This window comes from Anabrus simplex, chromosome 3 (assembly GCF_040414725.1).
Source record: "Anabrus simplex isolate iqAnaSimp1 chromosome 3, ASM4041472v1, whole genome shotgun sequence".
Lineage (NCBI taxonomy): Eukaryota > Metazoa > Arthropoda > Insecta > Orthoptera > Tettigoniidae > Anabrus > Anabrus simplex.
The window spans coordinates 212,588,662-212,606,176 of NC_090267.1; the positions used below are offsets into that span (position 1 = coordinate 212,588,662).

The 17,515-nt window shown below is 41.3% G+C and overlaps 1 protein-coding gene across 3 annotated transcripts in view; it reads right to left on the reverse strand.

The window, feature by feature from the left end:
* Positions 1-17,515, reverse strand: part of LOC136866156 (ATP-binding cassette sub-family C member 4) — a 294,433-nt gene that overhangs the window by 187,914 nt on the left and 89,004 nt on the right. For all 3 annotated transcript variants that reach the window (XM_067142874.2, XM_067142875.2, XM_068226640.1), the window contains one exon: positions 10,570-10,726. In XM_067142874.2, coding sequence (XP_066998975.2) covers positions 10,570-10,726 — 157 coding nt within the window. The remainder of the gene's footprint in view (positions 1-10,569; positions 10,727-17,515) is intronic.

The following is a 17,515-nucleotide window of genomic DNA, read 5'->3' on the forward strand; positions in this document are numbered from 1 at the left end:
CACGTACGTTCATTATCTCAGTCATTTTTGGAAATATTCTTTTTCACCTTTACTCACCTACGATGCCATAGGGGGTTGAACTTGGACTTTAAAACATCCGAAGTGTCACTTTCATCTCAGCGAGCCCGAAAACTGTGGATTCGACACTATTTTCGATTACTCTTTCTTCTCACCCCTCACTCCCAAGCAATACGGGTGCCAGCGGTGACTTACCCACACGTGGTTAGTCTTCTGATAGTAACTCATATGTGTAGCAAGATTGATTTAAATCGGTACAGTAGTGATCAAAACTATGGATTAGACACCAATATCGGTAGTTTTTCTATTTGCTTTACGTCGCACCGACACAGATAGGTCTTATGGCAACGATGGGATAGGAAAGGCCTAGGAGTGGGAAGGAAGCGGCCGAGGCCTTAATTAAGGTACAGATTTACCTGGTGTGAAAATGGAAAACCACGGAAAACCTTCTTCAGGGCTCGAACCCACTATCTCCCGGGTCGTTTTTAGCTCTATTTCTATTTCACCTCCTCTCTTGGAGGTTCTTGGGGGTTTCTTGTCCCAACAACATTTTTCACAGATAGTAAGAAATATTTGTACCAAATTTAGTTGACAGCTATGCTGGAAAATACACACATACATCCATAATCTCCAACATTTGGGTCATTTTATTTTTTCACTCTTTCTCTCCCCGTAGCCAACGGCCGTAGCCGTGTTGAAACACCGGATCCCGTGAGATCTCTGAAGTTAAGCAACACTGGGCGTGGTCAGGAGTTGGATGGGTTGCCACGCGCTGTTGGTGGGGGGTAAGGGAATGGAGGAGCGGAAAGGAACTGGCCACCCTACCGCATGTATACTCCGGCTCAGGAACACCTCTGCGGAGGTTCGGACCTACCTTCGGGCAGAATAACCCTTACCTTACCTCTCTCCCCGTATGCCAAAGAGGCCTGAACTTTTATACTCACTACCCTCTTGCCCCCACCGAAAAGTGGGCTGAACTCGGACTTTAAAAAAGTCCGCAGCGGTACTGTTCTTCTCAGCGACCCCAAAAGCTATGGATTCCACACTATTTTCGACTACTTTTTATTTTTATATCTCAATCCCCCCTCGCCCCGACCCAAAAGAGAGCTGAACTTGGACTTTGAAACGATCAGGCGTGTTACTATTAAAAAAGTCCGCAGCGGTACTGTTCTTCTCAGCGACCCCAAAAGCTATGGATTCCACACTATTTTCGACTACTTTTTATTTTTATATCTCAATCCCCCCTCGCCCCCGACCCAAAAGAGAGCTGAACTTGGACTTTGAAACGATCAGGAGTGTTAGTATTCATCTCCGAGACTCCGAAAACTATGGATTCGACACTATTTTCGATTACTTTTATATCTCACTCGCCCCTCGCCTCCCACCCAAAAGGGGGATTAAATTGGACTTAAAAAAATCCGGACTGTCACTATTCATCTGAGCAACCCCCCAAACCATGGATTCGATACTATTTTTGATTATTTTTATATCTCACTCCCCCCGCACCCACTCACCACAAGTGGGATGAAATTTGACTTTAAAAAATCAGGAGTGTTACTATTCATCTCAGCGACCCCGAAAGCTATGGATTCGATAGTATTTTAGATTAATTTTATATCTCACTCCTCTCTCGCCCCCCACCACAAAGGTGACTGAACTTGGACTTATGAACATTACGGAGTGTCTCTATTCACCACCGCGACCCCGAAAACTATGGATTCGACAGTATTTTCGATTATTTATATATCTAAACATCCTGACTCCCACCCCTAAAGAGGCTAGAGGTGGCTTATCCCCACAGCGCTCCTCTTTAGATAGCAAATAATACGTGTTCAAAATTTGATTGAAATTACTCCAGTGGTTTAGGAGGAGATGTGTCACTAACACACATACATCCACTTGTATGTATATATATATATATATATTTTAAACTGCATTTCTCTTGGCGTTATCCGAGAAACAGCATAGGGATGTCGGCAGACGTTATTTCTGTTGTCAAGTGCGAGTTGCGGAGTTGTGATAATAACGACAGGTCCACTTGTATACTGCAATTCACTATGCGCAACGTCAGTCAGATTTTGATGGGTAAATTTGTTTATAATGGGGGTTACCTTTGCAAGGGACACCTTTGCCTACTGGAAAACAGAACCGGTAAAGGAGTTTTGAAAAAAAATTGCACGCTCCCTTGCCTTCTGCTAGTCAAATCGAGGAGGGAATTATTAATTACAATGGTACACCGGAGTTGGAGGAGGACCCCATTCCTACTGCCAGTTAAAGTCGATGTGGGAAGTACTGATTACAATAGCTACGCCCTCCTGCTGACAGTCACTATTGATTTGTAAATTATTAATTACAATGCCAGACAAACCTCTTCTAAATCGCTACAAATCGACTTCAATGAATAAATATAGATCGACATACGGAAGTATATGAATGTTCACCTTCATTTACAGAATAACTGCTGCTAAACGGTGCATCATATCGAAAAACGGTTTGTACGATAAGACACCTCTGGCCTCATTTAGCGATCTAAATGGCTGGTCCTATGATATTCCCTCATATCTCACCCATTTAAAGGTAAGATTGTTTTAGAAACGTTGAATGGGGTGAAATAATTCGTGTAAGGTTTTCACACATAGAAATTACTTTTCAGATACTTATGTGACAGCTTCAAACATAATTTGGCTCACATATGGCTACTGGGTGGGCCAATATTCGTGTAGAATTTGATGATCCTACATTTCCTATAAGTGGTTCAAACCATCAATTATACGAGTACAAAGTGCAAAATTTAGGTAAATCCAGAAATAGAGCCAAATTTAACGTATAAAGGATAGAGATACGACAAAATGTCATAGGACCAAAGTTGTAGATCATTCCAAACTGAACTGAGATTGTGCCATCAGCTTCGTGGTACGACTTACCGTTTAGCAACCAAATACCTCAAAAGGAAGATCTGCACCGTCATTAAAATTGCCTCCATATTTCGATAATTATCGGGGTTAAAAATAAAATTTTTAAACATCTCGTAAATTTCTCGTCGGTTACAGGCTAAAAGGTATATTTAACCAAATATCAATTTTCTAGCTCATCTGGCAGATTGTGCCACCATCTTGATATGGGGGAGGGGGTTAAAATTAGGACTTTCAGGATTTTTTTTAAGCCCATGAAACCTATAGGTTATCATTTTGGATAAATATATCCGACTGTGTTCTTATGCAGATTTGGAACTCCCAGCGTGTCCCCCTCAGAGAATGCTGAGAATTTCTGATTTTTCTAGGGACCCTGAAGTCATCAGCTTGTCTAGTACCAAGTATTAAGTTTCTATGATGCCTGGAAGTTTCTCATTAATTCACGTCTGTTTTCATTTTTATGCCATAATTTATATATATACAGTACAGTATATATAGATCGCTACATACTTACTTCCATTTATTAATATGGATTACATTTCTCCCTCTTCCCTAGTGGTTCTAGGGGCGTCTTACTCCCACAGCATATTTTCCAGGTAGTAAGTCATACTTGTAAGGCATACTGGAACATACACACGTCCATTATCTCGGTCATTTTGGACAATTTATGTTTCCACCCTTTCTCAGCCTCTATGCCAAAGGGGGCTGAACGCGGACTAAAAAATCCGGAATGTTACTATTCATCTCAGCGACTCCGAAAACTATGGATTCGACACTATTTACGATTATTGTTATATATCACTCTCCCATCGCCCCCCCCCCCATCCCGCAGGGGGCTGAACTTGGAACTAAGAAAATTCCGGAGTGTCACTATTCATCTCAGCGACACCGAGAAGTATGGATTCGACACTACTTTCGATGATTTTTATATCTCAGCCCTCTCGCCCCCCTAAGAGTTCCTTGGGTGTATATCCCCCACATGGTTTGTCTCCTGATACCAAAAATCCGGAGTGACACTATTCTTCTCAGCGACCGCGAAAACTATGGATTTGACACTACTTTGAATTATTTTTATATATCGCTCCCCCATCGTCCCCACACCGAAGGGGGCTAAACTTGGACATTAAAACATTCCGGAGTGTCACAATTCATTTCAGCGAGCCCGAAAAGTATGGATTCGACACTACTTTTGATGATTTTTATATCTCAACCCCTCGCCCCAAGCCCCTATGGGTTCCTAGAGTGTCTTACTCCCACGTGGTTTTTCTCCTGATACTAAAAATCCAGAGTATACAATTTACCTCGGCGACCCCGAAAACTATGTATTCAACACTATTTTCGATTAATTTTATATATCACTCCCCCCTTGACCCTGCCCCAAAGGGGGCTGAACTTGGACTTTAAAAAATTCCGGAGTGCCACTATTCATCTCAGCGACCCCGAAAAGTGTGGATTCGACATTATTTTCGATTATTTTTATACCTACCCCCTGATCCCCTCCACTAAGGGCGCTAGGGATGGCTTACTCCCACAGTGTTCGTCTCTAGATAGTAAGTAATACGTGTACCAAGTTTGGCTGAAATTGCTCCAGTGGTTTAGAAGGAGATGTGTTATTTACACACACGTACATACATCCATTTTATATATAGTAAGATATATAGACAGATAGGTAGGTAGATAGGTAGATTTTTATACCTCACTCCCCCTCGCCCCCACCGCAAAAGGGGTTAACTTTGACTTTAAAATATCCGGAGTGCTACTATTCACCTCAGCGACCCCGAAAACTATGGATTCGACACTATTTTCGATTATTTTTATATCTCACTGCCCTCTCGCTCCCACCGCCAATGGGTATGAACATTGACTTAAAAAAATCGGAGTGTTACTATTCATCTCAGCGACCCCGAAATCTATGGATTCGACACTATTTTCGATTATTTTATATCTCACTCCCCCCTCGCCCCCACCAAAAAGGAAGCTGAACTTGGATTTAAAAAATTCGAAATGTCACTATTAACCCTCGGCGACCCCGAAAACTATGGATTCGACACTATTTTCGATTATTTTTACACCTGACCCCCTAACCTCCCACCCCTAAGGGGGCTAGAAATGGCTTACCCCCACAGTTCTCGTTTCCAGATAGCAAATAATAAGTGTTCAAAATTTGATTGAAATTACTTCAGTGGTTTAGGAGGGGATGTGTCATTTACGCACACATACAGTTCATACATACACTGACTGACAGAGCAAATGCAACACCAAGAAGGAGTGGTTCGAAAGGGATGAAAGTTGGGGAAAAAACAGAGACGGCACGGACGAATAATTGATGTTTATTTCAAACCGATATGCAGGTTACACAATGCGCACGGCATCGACACAGTAGGATGTAGGACCATCGCGAGCGGCGATGCACGCAGAAACACGTCGAGGTACAGAGTCAATAAGAGTGCGGATGGTGTCCTGAGGGATGGTTCTCCATTCTCTGTCAACCATTTGCCACAGTTGGTCGTCCGTACGAGGCTGGGGCAGAGTTTGCAAACGGCGTCCAATGAGATCCCACACGTGTTCGATTCGTGAGAGATCCGGATCCGGAGAGTACGCTGGCCACGGAAGCATCTGTACACCTCGTAGAGCCTGTTGGGAGATGCGAGCAGTGTGTGGGCGGGCATTATCCTGCTGAAACAGAGCATTGGGCAGCCCCTGAAGGTACGGGAGTGCCACCGGCCGCAGCACATGCTGCACGTAGCGGTGGGCATTTAACGTGCCTTGAATACGCACTAGAGGTGACGTGGAATCATACGCAATAGCGCCCCAAACCATGATGCCGCCTTGTCTAGCGGTAGGGCGCTCCACAGTTACTGCCGGATTTGACCTTTCTCCACGCCGACGCCACACTCGTCTGCGGTGACTATCACTGACAGAACAGAAGCGTGACTCATCGGAGAACACGACGTTCCGCCATTCCCTCATCCAAGTCGCTCTAGCCCGGCACCATGCCAGGCGTGCACGTCTATGCTGTGGAGTCAATGGTAGTCTTCTGAGCGGACGCCGAGAGTGCAGGCCTCCTTCAACCAATCGACGGGAAATTGTTCTGGTCGATATTGGAACAGCCAGGGTGTCTTGCACATGCTGAAGAATGGCGGTTGACGTGGCGTGCGGGGCTGCCACCGCTTGGCGGCGGATGCGCCGATCCTCGCGTGCTGACGTCACTCGGGCTGCGCCTGGACCCCTCGCACGTGCCACATGTCCCTGCGCCAACCATCTTCACCACAGGCGCTGCACCGTGGACACATCCCTATGGGTATCGGCTGCGATTTGACGAAGCGACCAACCTGCCCTTCTCAGCCCGATCACCATACCCCTCGTAAAGTCGTCTGTCTGCTGGAAATGCCCCCGTTGACGGCGGCCTGGCATTCTTAGCTATACACGTGTCCTGTGGCACACGACAACACGTTCTACAATGACTGTCGGTTGAGAAATCACGGTACGAAGTGGGCCATTCGCCAACGCCGTGTCCCATTTATCGTTCGCTACGTGCTCAGCACAGCGGCGCATTTCACATCATGAGCATACCTCAGTGACGTCAGTCTACCCTGCAATTGGCATAAAGTTCTGACCACTCCTTCTTGGTGTTGCATTTGCTCTGTCAGTCAGTGTACATTCATACATACTGTACCAGGAAGGCATAGGCCCTGGCACATACGAGTTATAAATCTTTATTCATGAGCGAACGGCTAAGTTCCGATGCACAAACAGCTGTGTGAGAGAAGGTTCTCGTTCTCACTGCACTGCGTAGGGAGACCGCATGAGTGAAGAAAGGTAAGTGACGTCAGCACTGCCTGTAGCTTCCCTCCCCTCAGAATTCTCTCGAACCATTTTTGAACTTTTCAACGCCTGGATCAATTAACATGAGACCAACAGTAAATTGTAGCCCATATTCTGAAAGCACATCCCTGCAAATTTTAGATCAATCGGTCCAGTGGTTTCCAAGATATAACAAGTTAAAATTTGGAAAGTATCATCACCCCTTTATCACCTGATTCCGAGCGCTGCTCGCAGCCAGGTATAAATAGGTCAACGAACAGAGGTTATGACCAGTGTGCAGTGTGTTCTGCGATTATGACAGAAGGACAGTATGCTCCGTCGCGATCCGCGAGGACGTAGGAGTTACACTCGAACACTTTGAAATTGTGCGAAGACGTCGCAAGTAAAGTTTCTGCCACGTCGCGACGAAGGAAATGTTCTAAAAATTTCTCCAACTCAATCGTCGTTATATAATATTTAGGAGTGTGTTAACCGAGTGAAGTTATAATAGAAATTGTGAACTGAAGTGTCAAGTATTTCATTTATCAGTAAACGATATTGTGGACTTCGTCATTTTCACGTAACTCTGAACTTTATCATGGACTGTGATAGTATTCTAAGACATTGCGTGTGATAAACTAAACTTCTAGTTTGTGACCATTTTAATGATTCTGAGACACATTTCTCCTACACTAGTACAATTGTGAACTGTGTGAGATACTATTCCACTAAACATTCAACCGATAACAAGGCTAAATGTGACTAGTTTTTCGTGCATTTTCTCGAACTTTCGATCACCACTAGGAGAAACTAAATGAATATTAAGAACTTTTCATGAGAATATTAAGTCATACGGACTCGTGTTGTGCAAATTCAGTCATAAATCTTCTTAATCTATGAACAGTATTATTCCAGAGACTGTTGTAGAGACTGGTGTTAATGACATTTTTTCAAGTGTTTTATGGACTGTGATGATTATTCTACGGTCGAACCTCAGACATAATCAGTGACTATTATGAACTGTGACAGTGTTAAATCCTAATTCTATAAACTGTGGGTGTGAAAAACTGTGTTTTCCGTTTTGAAAACGATTGTAAGTCATTACTTCATTAACCTGACTTACGAATCATACGGTAGCGTAGACTGTGATATTCTAAGTCATGTATTCGACTCCGTAAAACCAACGTGAGGATACGAACTGTGCATTGAGACTTTTGTCAGTGTATGATACTAATCTAAATGATAAATGAGAGCTCTATAGTGCCAATTGAACTTTCCGTGTTCCGACGTTATCTCAAAGAACATCGGAAATCTTGGCAAAGTGTTGTGAGATTCTGCTGCATTGAACGTCGTTTCCAACGAGGGATTAACGTGGTTTCTTCGATCATGGTACCCATAGAGGGACGCTGACGAGGGATATTAACATGGTATCTTCACTGAACGGACTTGTCACGCTGCTGGTGCTGAGTTTGAGCCTCGGCTGCACGCTGCAGAATGTTCCAGGCACCAAGCCGCAGGACAGCACAACACCAACACTTATAGGCAGATTCCAGGTGATCTTCTCATATTTTGAGCGAGTAATCCCACTAACTGACTTTTAACAAAGCACTCAGTTAATCATAGTGCTCCAACAACAGTAAAGTGCTTCGTGCGAATTTCAGCTTGCTATTTATAATAATTCAAGAAAGCTTTATGTCTTGCGTTTGAACTGTAAATTCCTTTTTAAAATAATTTATAACTTGAAGTAATTTCACGTAGATGAACTCTAGGGTTTGAAAGTGCACTATTTTATTTTTCAACTTAGATGAACTGTAGAAGTACACACCAAGTGATCAACTATTTTTATTTGAACTATCAACTTATTCATGAAAGTGTGTGTTAATATTATGTTCAAAAAATATTATAAAACTGTAGGTCTGCATCACGAGTGATGGACTTAATGAAATTCAATGTGCAAAGTGTTATTTTGGTATTTAAATCCATTTAAGAGATCTTAGATGAACTGTAGGCTGTTTACGATCTCTGAAAGAGTGATATTTATTTTGAACATTTTAATCAATTGGATGTCTCAAAATACAACAGCATCGATATTTTATTTTGCATTTTTGAAAATATTGACTGGAAATTTGATTTTGAAGTTTCAACTGCAGGGTGATTTTCGTGAATATTTTTAATAAACATTATCAAAATATTTTACCATCTACTATTCGCCCTGCGATACTCTCCATCTCTGTACCTGCTCCAATAAGCAACCGAACACTACCTGAGATCCTTCCCATGCTCTGGCCCCATAAACATTTCCTGGTACAATACATACATACATACATACATACATACATACATACATACATACATACATACATACATACATACATACATACATACATACATACATACATACATACATACATACATACATACATACATACATACATTTTTATATATAGTAAGATAGATAGATAGATAGATAGATAGATAGATAGATAGATAGATAGATAGGTTTTTATATCTCACTTCCCCCACGCCCCCCTCCGCTGAACTTTGACTTTAAAATATCCGGGTGTTACTATTCATCTCAGCGACCCCGAAAACTATGGATTCGACACTATTTTCGATTATTTTTATATCTCACTCCCCCATTGTTCCCCACATCAAAGGGGGCTGAACTTGGATTTAAAAAATCGAACTGTCACTATTCACCTCAACGACCCCAGAAACTATGGATTCGACACCATTTTCGATTATTTTTTATAACTGAAACCCCTAACCGTCCACCCCTAAGGGGCTAGAGATGGCTCACCCCCACAGCGCTCGTCTCCAGATAGCAAATAATAAGTGTTCAAAATTTGTTTGAAATTACTCCATAGGTTTAGGAGGAGACGTGCCATTTACATAGATACGTCCATTTTATATATATAGTTTGATAGATAGATATATTTTTATATCTTACTCCCCCATCGCCCCTCACCGCAAAGAGGGCTGAACTTTGAATTTAAACATTCCGCAGTGCTACTATTCATCTCTGCGACCCCGAAAACTATGGATTCGACACTATTTTCGATTATTTTTACATCTCACTGCCACCTTGCCCCCTACCAAAAAGAGGACTGAACTTGGATTTTTTAAAAAATCGAAGTGTCAGTATTCACCTCAGCGACCCCGAAAACTGTGGATTTGACACTATTTTCGATTATTTTTATATATGACCCCCGTAACCCCTCACTCCTTAGGGGGCTAGAGATGGCTTACCCCCACAGTGCTCGTTTCCAGATAGCAAATAATAAGTGTTCAAAATTTGATTGAAATTACTCCAGTGGTTTAGGAGGAGATGTGTCATTTACACACACACATACATACATCTATTTCAGTAAGATTAATTATTGTGAGACAAGTGCCTGAGTATTCTAAAAAGAATGTTATTATTAGATAAACAGTTTATATTTGTTGAGCTCACCTTATTTATTTATTTATTTACTTCTTATATTATCTAAATATTTAAATGTTTGCTCATTGTTTTCATAGAAAAAGGGAGTTAAATATTGATAAATATAATATTTTGCAATTTGAAGAGTTTTCTTCTTCTCTCTACTACCTCATCGAGCCTGAGGCCCTGCCTCTCCCTTAATTCCACCTTTTCTGTGTCCATATTATTATTATTATTATTATTATTATTATCTAATTGTGATACTAATTGAACGCAATTGAGGGTTTATTATCTGTAGGAACAGTGGACCACATCAGAAAGCATTTAAAATAAATAAATAAATAGATAAATAAATAATTCATTAGTGGATTCAATTTCCTCAGTATTTCTGATGAGTACTTATTTACTTACTGTCTTGCTACTGACACCATTACAGCGAAAGGCTTCTCCCAAGCATACATTTTGATAACTTGAACTCCAGACATGATTTCATTCATTAATTTCATTCTGTTGTCTGTTCGACTAGCTATTTTTCGTCGTAATCTAGCAGCCACTTTCCCCAAGTATCCTAGAAATAAATTTGCAAAAAATTAGGAAAGAAAACTGAATAATTAAACAAACAAATAAAATGAAATAAATAAATAAATAAATAAATAAATAAATAAATAAATAAATAAATAAATAAATAAATAAATAAATAAATAAATAAATAAATAAATATACATGATATAGGCTTTTCGGCTTATGCCGTGTCAAGGAAATAAGGTAAAATTCTTTACGTTTCGCAGATAACTCTGCTCTGCGTCTTCAGAAGAAAATTTCGACTGTCCACGAGTAAGGCTTCTCAAACAATGAGGTTTGAATTTAAACGGGCCATGAAAGCATCAATGGCAAAATAAATACATCTTAATAAATAATTAAGTCCTTCTACTCAGTATGTTGTAACAGCGTATATTAAGGTAACATCTTAGTTATTTTAGTTGAGTTTTGCATATTAGGCCCTCTTTCATAACATCGGAGCTGTCTAATGAGCACAATAGATAGTTATTGAAAACACCAACTGTGTAGGCCTACAGAGTGAGTATGTCCCCTTTGGTAAAAGGCAAGGTGGTGATTTGACAGGTTATAAGAAAAGATAACAAAGCCAAGAAGTATAGTCCAGTTCACTGCCGTTTCTATATTGTAGCTGTCAGGGGCGGTTTTTGGGGTGAGGCATGGGAGGCCGGCCTGCCTCCCTTACTTGAACTGTATTTCAGAACAGCGTAGCCAGGATCGACCGATGGGGGGTTTATGGTTACAAAAATGATAATAGAACCTAATGAAGGTTCTTGTGCTCATGCACGAGTGTCACGGATACAAGAAAATTATTTTGATATTTTGATTGCAGTGTCGGCACATTAAAAAATCTTGCATTAATATACAGAACAAAAATAATATGATAAAAGTGAATAGTTTTACGACAAATGATATGTTCAGATTACAGTCTAGAACACAACTTTCGAGGCTTCTTAGAAAATCGATTCAAGAGATCTGTTGGTTTTACAATTTTCTTCCTATGAATATTCAAAAGATCCAACCCTTTTAGTTGACTTTCACTCGTTTATTGTCAGTTTCTTTTGCCTTTCTTTTGAAAAAACTTCCATGGAAGAGGGGGTGGAGGTCTAACCCCCAATAATCCTCTCTTGCCTGCGCCTCTGTTTCAGAAGCATACATATTTTGCTTTTTGATATCAAACGAGTCCATTTCCAGGTAAGTGTCTGCTTTGGCATAGGAATAAACAAAGCACAGTTCAGACACTTAGTGTGGCTGAAGTTGATCTCAGTGGAGAATATTTTTCTCATGGGCAGCTTTAAGTGTCCCTTTCGCGTATTACATGAAAACAAAATTCTTTCGTGTTCATTACTGGAGGAAAAACGACTAATGTCATATACAAAGAACTCTTGTAAGTCCTCGATTAAAAGTAACCCATCACTTTAAATTCATAACTCTTCCCGTGCGAAGCCAGGGAGGGTTTCTAGTTAAGGTATATTACTGAGTGAACCGGTTCATAGATCTGAGTTTTCACAGGCCTTGAACGTGACTGAAATATTGAACAATATTCCTTGAGATATACTGTATGACGTAGACAAGAGAATGGTATCATGGTTACAAAGTGAAAAGCTATAATCTACAGAACAAAACCTCACCTAAATTACCTCAATATAATTGTGTATCATTACAGTGTATTTTTACTAAATTCACAGAAAAGGCAAATTGTATGTCATCTTCCCAATCCGAGAATTTATGAAACAGATCCCAGATGTATAAGTAAGACTTCGTTATCAATCAGTGTTGGCACACGACTGTGCATTAAGAAGGACATCCTGCCTTAAATATAAGGTCACATTAAAATTAGGCAGAGTGACTTCGATAATAATTCAAATAAGCTGATGGACATTTTTGAGTACCATACCCCATTTCTCTACGGGTGAAGTGAAATGAACTTTTGTTCCTAACATCATCCTCATCAAAGGAGTTAATAATATGAATTAATGAATGACGTGATTTATGATAGGAGGAAGGGAGGGAGTGAAACTTGGCACCAGCACATAGCCTACTCATGTCAAATAGCACCACGTAGTCTGCTCAAGGCTTAATATCTACATCCGACGGACGAATCACCATCAACAATGTCACATGCCCTCACAGCATATGAACACTGCGGAGAAGTTTGGAATTGAATCCAGGCTTTTGACACGCAACCTGGTGATTAGAAATTGTATACCATCATCTCTCCTACCATGTCGGCCAACATTCTGCTGATGGTGAAATATTTTTGACCAATGGGAGTCGAATCGGCTAACCGCAGTGTCAGACCCTATAGCAGGGCCTCTCAAATGCCCAAAATCTCACGCGTGCAAACTGAGGCGGAGAGTTCCTGTGCACAGTGCATCGGTCCCACTCGGCTCAGCTCTGACCAACGCTTCGTCTCTGGGCTACTCGGCTAAGCTCGCCTCAACTCGGCTCGGATTTGGAGCACTACGGAGTAAGTGAGGAAGAGGAAGACAGGCGGAGCGAGCGAGACAGGCGTGGAGAAAGAGAGAGAGACGGCGCTATTGCTCCAAATTGAGGAGTGGGGGTCTGCACTCTGGTCAACCAAGCGAAGTCGTCTTTTGCACCGTGCACCGCTCAATGCACTGGTGCTTGCACCCTGAGAGGCCCTGCCCTATATACTTGACGCCTTAACGATCATATCCACCAGGTGGGCTAATAGACATGTTTGAGTGTTGGTTAATAATTGAATCAAAATTATCAAAGTACCTGTCACGATTTACACATTATATTTTCATTTATAAGCGTTAATATTCTGTAAATATAATAATCGCTCAATACTGTACTTGCCATGCGCCGGTTGGACATTCAACGTACCATTGAGGTACAGAGGCATGTCAGCTGACGAGATTTGTTATTCACCTCTGGGATGATGATAATTTCGTGTGGGTTTTAGTAGCTTGGTGTAGGCCTTTTTAAGCCAGACCCTCCGAAGAAGGTGGGTGATGTATGTCATATAATAAGGGAAATAACGACAAGGAGGGTATTGTTGTGTATGATGTGTGAATTTCAAGAAGTTCGAAAAACCGGAAAATAACCATTCTTTATTAAAATTCCACGACATGGTAGGGAATTGAACACAGGACCCCAGGCCTCGCTAGAAAAATGGTGATGAGTTTGCCACGAAGCTGGAATCTGGGATAACAATGGGTGATTATGGAGTAAGGACGTACCCAGGCGTGGGCGGAGGGGGGAGGGGTGTTCAACCCCCCAAATTCAAATAGCACATATCGGTTTTCGAACATTCAACACATTAAATCAAAACTATTACGATATAAAATAAAACAATTGAATTAAACCAATAAAGCTGCACCGCCTTTAAATGTTCCTCTATGAATATAGTTAGCAAATTTACTGAAAAAAAACCGGAAAATTTTAATTTTTGTAAGATTTGCTTTTTTAAATGTTTTAATAAATATTGCTGTATCATTTATTCTTGTCCAAAATATTTTACTTGGAGTTTTATCAGTGTCATATAAATACAAAAAAAAACCCCAGTAAACATCAAGTATTTTATTTTAATATTACTCGTATAAGTGTTGAAATACCTGTATATTTGAGTGGTCATATGCCTAGAAACTTACGATAGCTTTCACTTATTGATACATTTGTTATCACTTCATGTGGATCATGTTTCAGATATACTTAAGAGATTATGCTAATTTATTGGCTTTTTATCAGTTTAGTTTTTTGCCACATAGCTCAATAAAGGTTTCTTGATTCAAAATAATCCAGTATAACTTGTTTTTTAATCCCCTTCATAATGATTGTTTGTTGATACGGCCAGTTGTCCTACAAGTTTTGTTTGAAAACACAGGGACAGTTTAATTAGGGAAGTATATAGGTAAAATATAAGTTCTGTCTAAGAACATTTTTAAAGTGTAGACTGGCATTTGAATCACAAAGACGTGCTTAATTTCAAAACTCCCGCATACGCTGCACGGAATTCAAAACGCGGCTGCCTTGGTGAAGAGCCAGTGGCAATATCACTCGGCTATCATACTTTACAAGGTACAAGCGGTAGGATTCCAGCAGGAAACTTGAGATAAGCAATCTGCACTTTTTCTTATAACTAACTATACCATCATAAGGTAAGGGTTATACTGCCCGAAGGCGGGTCCGAACCTCCGCAGAGGTGTTCCTGAGCCGGAGTTTACGTGCGGTAGGGTGGCCAGTTCCTTTCCGCTCCTCCATTCCCTTATCCTCCACCAACAGCGCGTGGCAACCCATCCAACTCCTGACCACGCCCAATGTTGCTTAACTTCGGAGATCTCACGGGATCCGGTGTTTCAACACGGCTACGGCCGTTGGCTACCGTCATAAAATGCAAAGTAATTCTATTTTATTACTTATCCAAAATGGAGTCTATTTTCGAATTATAATTTAATTGACTTATTTTTAAGGGATTTTCAATTAAAATCAATAGGCCTAGTACTTCCCCAGATGGACCATGTTCGATAGCCATTAATGACCTAAAAAACGAAATACGAAAATTACATGCTCAGCCTTCTTCTACTACCGCTCTTCCAGACGCAACGCTATTGCGTGTTTCTGTGGTCGTTGGTATTGTGGTGCGTTGTCTGAATATGAAGAGGAGATTGTTGGGACAAAAACCAGTCTCCGAGCCAGAAGAATTAATCACACGCGATTAAAATCCCGACCCAGCCGGGAATCAAACCCGGGACTCTCTGAACCGAAGGCCTGAACACTGACCATTCAGCCAAGGAGTAAAATTACATGCTCAATACCCTAGTTCGTGAACCATGGGCAACGGCTGAGTGGCCTAGTAAGTGGTCCTGAGAGTCGGGATACCAGTTGCTATGGAATGGGAGTGGGCATCTCGGACATATTCTGAGTCATGGCCCTCCTTGTGCTCAGGCGGCTAGGACTATACAATTCACCGGTGGTCCACAACCCGTTAGAGGAGAGATCCTCACGTGGACTATGTGCAAGTAGGGTAGCATCCTGTTTCATGAATTTACCGAGCTCAGAACATTTTAAGCACGCCTCGGACCTATGGAAGTAATGGAGTCCCACTTCCATTTGACAGGCGAGGGACTCCTTGGAAACAACTTGGCGAACGAAATGGAATTCGATGGGGAGCTATCAATATTAATGGGGCTTATGGAAGAAAGAAAGTAGAACTGGCTGAGTCAGCAAAGAGGATGCATTTGGATGTGCTAGGAGTAAATGATATGCGGGTAAGGGGAGATAACGAGGAAGAGATAGGAGATTATAAAGTGTACTTCACGAGTGTTAGAAAGGGAAGGGCAGAGTCTGGGGTAGGGCTCTTTAACAGGAATATCATTGCACGGAACACAGTTTCTGTTAAGCACGTAAATGAGCGAATGATGTGGGTAGATTTGTCAGTTGGAGGAATTAGGACTAGAATTGTGTCCGTGTATTCACCATGTGAGGGTGCAGATGAGGATGAAGTTGACAAGTTTTATGAAGCATTAAGTGACATCGTGGTCAGGGTCAACAGCAAGGATAGAATAGTGCTAATGGGCGATTTCAATGCAAGAGTTGGGAATAGAACTGAAGGATACGAAAGGGTGATTGGTAAATGTGGGGAAGATATGGAAGCTAAAGGGAATGGGAAGCGTTTGCTGGACTTCTGTGCTAGTATGGGTTTAGCTGTTACGAATATATTCTTCAAGTATAAGGCTATTCACCGCTACACATGGGAGGCTAGGGGTACCAGATCCATAATAGACTATATCTTAACAGACTTCGAATTCAGGAAATCTGTTAGGAATGTACAAGTTTTCCGCGGATTTTTCGATGATACAGACCACTATCTGATCTGTAGTGAACTAAGTATCTCTAGGCCTAGGGTAGAGAAAGTGAAATCTGTCTGTAAACGAATAAGGGTAGAAAATCTCCAGGACGAGGAAATTAGACAGAAGTACATGGATATGATTATTGAGAAGTTTAAAATAGTAGACAGTAAGCAGGTTCAGGATATAGAAAGTGAATGGGTGGCATACAGGGATGCTGTAGTAGAAACAGCAGTGGAATGCCTAGGAACAACTGTGTGTAAAGATGGGAAAAGGCGAACATCTTGGTGGAATGATGAAGTGAGAGCAGCTTGTAAACGTAAAAAGATGGCTTATCAGAAATGGCTCCAAACAAGGGCCGAGGCAGACAGGGATTTGTACGTAGATGAAAGAAACAGAGCGAAACAGATAGTTGTTGAATCCAAAAAGAAGTCATGGGAAGATTTTGGTAACAACCTGGAAAGGCTAGGTCAAGCAGCAGGGAAACCTTTCTGGACAATAATAAAGAATCTTAGGAAGGGAGGGTAAAAGGAAATAAACAGTGTTTTGAGTAATTCAGGTGAACTCATAATAGATCCCAGGGAATCACTGGAGAGGTGGAGGGAATATTTTGAACATCTTCTCGATGTAAAAGGAAATCATCTGGGTGGTGTTGCGAACAGCCAAGCTCATGGGGAGGAGGAAAATGATGTTGGTGAAATTAAGCTTGAGGAAGTGGAAAGGATGGTAAATAAACTCCATTGTCATAAAGCAGCAGGAATAGATGAAATTAGACCTGAAATGGTGAAGTATAGTGGGAAGGCAGGGATGAAATGGCTTCATAGAGTAGTAAAATTAGCATGGAGTGTTGGTAAGGTACCTTCAGATGAACAAACGCAGTAATTGCACCTATCTATAAGCAAGGGAACAGGAAGGATTGCAACAACTATCGAGGTATCTCATTGATTAGTATACCAGGCAGAGTATTCACTGGCATCTTGGGAGGG